We start from the raw sequence: 3,988 nt of genomic DNA on the forward strand, positions 1-3,988 counted from the left end.
AGATAGATGGATGGATGGATGGATGGATGGATGGATGGATGGATGGAAGGATGGATGGATGGATGGATGGATGGATGGATGGATGATAGATAGATAGATAGATAGATAGATAGATAGATAGATAGATAGATAGATAGATAGATAGACAGTGTGTGAAAGAGAGAGTCTTTTCAATTTTATTTGCTAGTCTCAAAGTGGATGAAAACTGCAATATTATGATTCCAACGTACAATTTAATGCTGCGTTTTGTATTTTAATGGATTAGAAAAAATGTTTCGAGCGATGCGCAGTTGACTATGACGTCAGGGTTGACAATAAACAATTGATCGTACTAATTGATTCAATTATCGTGCGAAACACATTAGCCTACATCGTGGCGTTAGTAGCAGCACAGCGCCACTTGAAAACAAATTAATCACGAGCTCCAAGGACTTTTAGCACTCTTATTATTTACTTATTTTTCCGTTTCGCCTTTGTGTAAATAAGTAACGCTGCAGTCTGCTAAAAAAAAAAAAAAAAAAAAAAAAAAAAACAGCCTGTGAAACGAACGCAGTCTCCGCCCCAAAAAAGACGGACTTCGTGACGGGTCATTGTTATTCAAATGAGTCTGAACAGGCGGACTCTAGTCGCTCGGCTTGAACGGAGCGCACGGTCAGAGCACAGCGCGCGGAGCAGGAGGCGATCTACAGCCGCTCGTGGGAACCACCTAGGTGAAGCCCACAAACACGCTTTTATTGTTGTGCTTGCGACATTATTTTTGATATCTTTGCATTATTTAAATAACAATTCGTGTGTTCTCCCTTTAGGAACAGAGTACCGGAGCATGGAATACTGAAGTTATTAAGGACCGTATGATATGTTTGACTAATAACATATCGAGCGTCTACCGCGGAACGCATAAAGTGGGGGAAACCGCGAACACCCTGGAGCTCGGTCTTTTGATGTTCACTGGCTCGTTGTCTGTCCTCTAGCAGAAGCGCAAGCGAAGGGCTGCGGTCGTCTACCTGTTGAAATCATGAGTCAGGCGGACATGACTTGCTCTGCGCGTCAAAGAGTGTTTCAGGAAGCGCTCAGGAAGGGCAATACCAAGGAGCTCCATTCTCTCTTGCAAAACATGACAAACTGTGAATTTAACGTGAACTCTTTCGGACCCGAGGGACAGACGGCGCTGCACCAGTCCGTGATCGATGGCAACCTGGAGTTAGTAAAGCTGCTGGTGAAGTTCGGTGCAGACATCCGCCTGGCCAACAGAGACGGATGGAGCGCCCTGCACATAGCAGCGTTTGGTGGACATCAAGACATCGTGCTTTACCTCGTCACGCGGGCGAAGTACTCATCAAGCGCGCTCTGAGGCAATCAAAGGAAATCTGACGCTGTACCTTTAGGCCTATCGCATATTTGACCCCTTTGTGCCAAAGTAAAAGACAGCTTGTTTGTGATGTAATGGGTTTAGGAAATTGATTTGATGTCGATGGGCACAGAATTCAAATCCAAAAGGCTATTTTTGATGTTGTCGGGTTGGTACAATGTCATGGATGGGGTTTGCCAACTTCGGATGCGTGATGAAAATGATTGCTGTGTTATTTATGGAATTATTTGAGAATACGACAAATTGAACGGTCATGTCAAAGTTTAACAAAAAGATGACACGTGGTGGTCCTACAGAATGACTAGTCTCAGGGTGCGAATTATGGGGGGTCTGACTCCTAAATTGAGGCTTTAACACCCCAGAAGAACAAAACTGCGGTGGTCCTGCAACCATTCCTTTTACCTTTATTTCAATCAAAGTTTTAAGAATCGCGAAAAATTCTCAAAATAGGCCTACATTTGAGTAACCATAGCAACGATTTAATAACACATTCACTGCTACGGTATCTAACAGTGAGTGCATTTACACGACATTTAGCCTAGCTATTTTTTAACAGATATTCACGTCACAGATATTTCACATATTTTGTTCTAAACACATTTACATATATCTGACGTTTAGCCAACCCGCATACAAAATCCGAACATTGCTGACAGACATATCTTCGAAATGTCGACCCCCCCCCTCAATAAATAATTTGCACACTGACTGGACTGACATACATATTCCTGTACAGAATTACATTAAGTACACATTCTCTCTGCATATTGTCTAAAACGGGGACCGATGTCTGATACCTCAACTGTAATGCATTATAATGGTGACATTGCAATGTTGGTCATCACGTAATTAACCAGTCGAGATCTCTCACCTCTTAAATGAAAAATATCCACGCGAACACTTTCTGGCACAGACACTGCCAAGTAGGGTTTGTCTGTCGTAATCAGTACTTCGTCATGGAGTTCCTGAGTTTCTGACACTAAAGCTTTTTTTTAAACCTTTTTTTTTTTCATTTAGGCGATCCACACATTTCAAGCCACATGGTTTTGTAATTCAGAGGTTGAGCAAATCCACAGATCGGTGCGTAGACTGCACTGGATCCTAAAGCACATTGGCCTTGTCCTCTTAAACCCCTTGCCGACTCAGGCAAGATGGGGTTTAAATACGTCGTGACTTTTGAAATGCTTCAAAGCCAGTATAGAAATATGCATCACTTATACTTGAGAATGTTTTAAATATTGCACTGATGGCTGTTTTATGAGTTGTTGGTGTCATGCCAACTTTTAAAGATACTATTTTTCTAAATGGAAAACAATTCTTATTGTATGGAAGCTCCAGGGTGGTTTTCACTCATTCTTTGCAAAGGCTTTTATATGCCTGTGAACTGAATTACTGTATGTGTAATTATGTAACACACTCTGCTTGAATGTCCCTCCATAAGTAATGTCGAACATATTCTAGACTTTTAACAAATACGGTAAAAATGTGACAGTGTTACTGGACATCCTTTTGACACAATGGGAGAACATACAAGTAAAGTGTCCAGAAAACTCTTGGAGCACTTCCTTTCTGAAGTCCCATCCTCCTCTTTTTAAGGGGGATGCTACATGGTAAAACCAGTGTGACAAGGAGTTGCACAATGCACAAGTCTTTACTTGATAATGCCATAACATTTATGACATGAAAGTAAAAGTAACTTCTTTGATTGAGAAAAAAAAAAAGTCAAATGACTGTGATTTTTTTTTATTTTTATTTTGGACCAACTTTTGAAATATTTTCATCAAAGAGAAGTTTGAAAAAAGGCCTCTCGCAATGTTTTTTGTCTTTTGTGAATTGTTATTTTGTGTTTTTATATCTGTTTAGCTGTTTGTTTATGTTTCGAATGATGTAAGTGGTTATATCTTAAATCTATTTCTTGCTGTATTTTGTACTTTTTGTACAAAGGCGTTTTAGATATTAAATTCTGTGGTTTTAAGAAACTTTGGTGTAATGCATAGACTTGTGTGTGACTCAGTGAGTCAGTCTTTGCCTCTTCCTGTGACTCAGGTAGTTGTAGAGCTATAGGGTTGCTCGATATTTCCAAGAAACACAAGTGGTTGTTCGTGACAGACTGTGAAAACACATATAGGGATGTAGTTAGACTAAACAAGTGTCTTTACGGATGTGTAAGTGTTACAGTGTTAAGCAATTTACAGAGAAACATGTTCCACATGTGTATACACAGCCTTGAGCAGATGCTAGCTGTAGCATGCATTTAGCCGTTAGCTCCTTAGTAAACAAATACACGTTAACTTTGAATACCAGCATCACAAAGTCTGCTTAATTGGATTAAATGTGCACTTAGACTGTACCTCAAATCATATGAGCATATTTTTCACATAACATACTTTACTTAGGTAATTTAATATCAATTAAATTAAAATCCATGTATTGAGCACACTTAAGTGGCTATTTTCAATACACTAAACGTTTTATAAAGTGAACCGATTAACATAATGCCAATTACGTTTTTCTTTTAAAGTAAATTCTAAACATTAGTTGGAATAATCTTTTGCCATGTATCAAAGAAGCACTTTTTGATGTGCTGACTAACACACTAAAGCACATTATTCATTACGC

At 39.4% G+C, this 3,988-nt stretch overlaps 1 protein-coding gene across 1 annotated transcript; it reads left to right on the top strand.

The window, feature by feature from the left end:
• The first annotated feature begins 590 nt into the window (after window positions 1–590).
• Window positions 591–3,373, top strand: nrarpb (NOTCH regulated ankyrin repeat protein b). Its single transcript, XM_043240791.1, has 2 exons — window positions 591–710; window positions 807–3,373. The coding sequence occupies exon 2, from the start codon at window positions 1,016–1,018 to the stop codon at window positions 1,349–1,351; it is 336 nt and encodes a 111-aa protein (XP_043096726.1). The 5' UTR covers window positions 591–710; window positions 807–1,015; the 3' UTR covers window positions 1,352–3,373.
• The last annotated feature ends 615 nt before the right edge of the window (window positions 3,374–3,988 follow it).

Source organism: Puntigrus tetrazona, chromosome 5 (genome assembly GCF_018831695.1).
Source record: "Puntigrus tetrazona isolate hp1 chromosome 5, ASM1883169v1, whole genome shotgun sequence".
Lineage (NCBI taxonomy): Eukaryota > Metazoa > Chordata > Actinopteri > Cypriniformes > Cyprinidae > Puntigrus > Puntigrus tetrazona.

Bases quoted from the DNA above. Each gene is read 5' to 3' on its own strand.
- nrarpb (XM_043240791.1), top strand. From the start codon at position 1,016: ATGAGTCAGGCGGACATGACTTGCTCTGCGCGTCAAAGAGTGTTTCAG.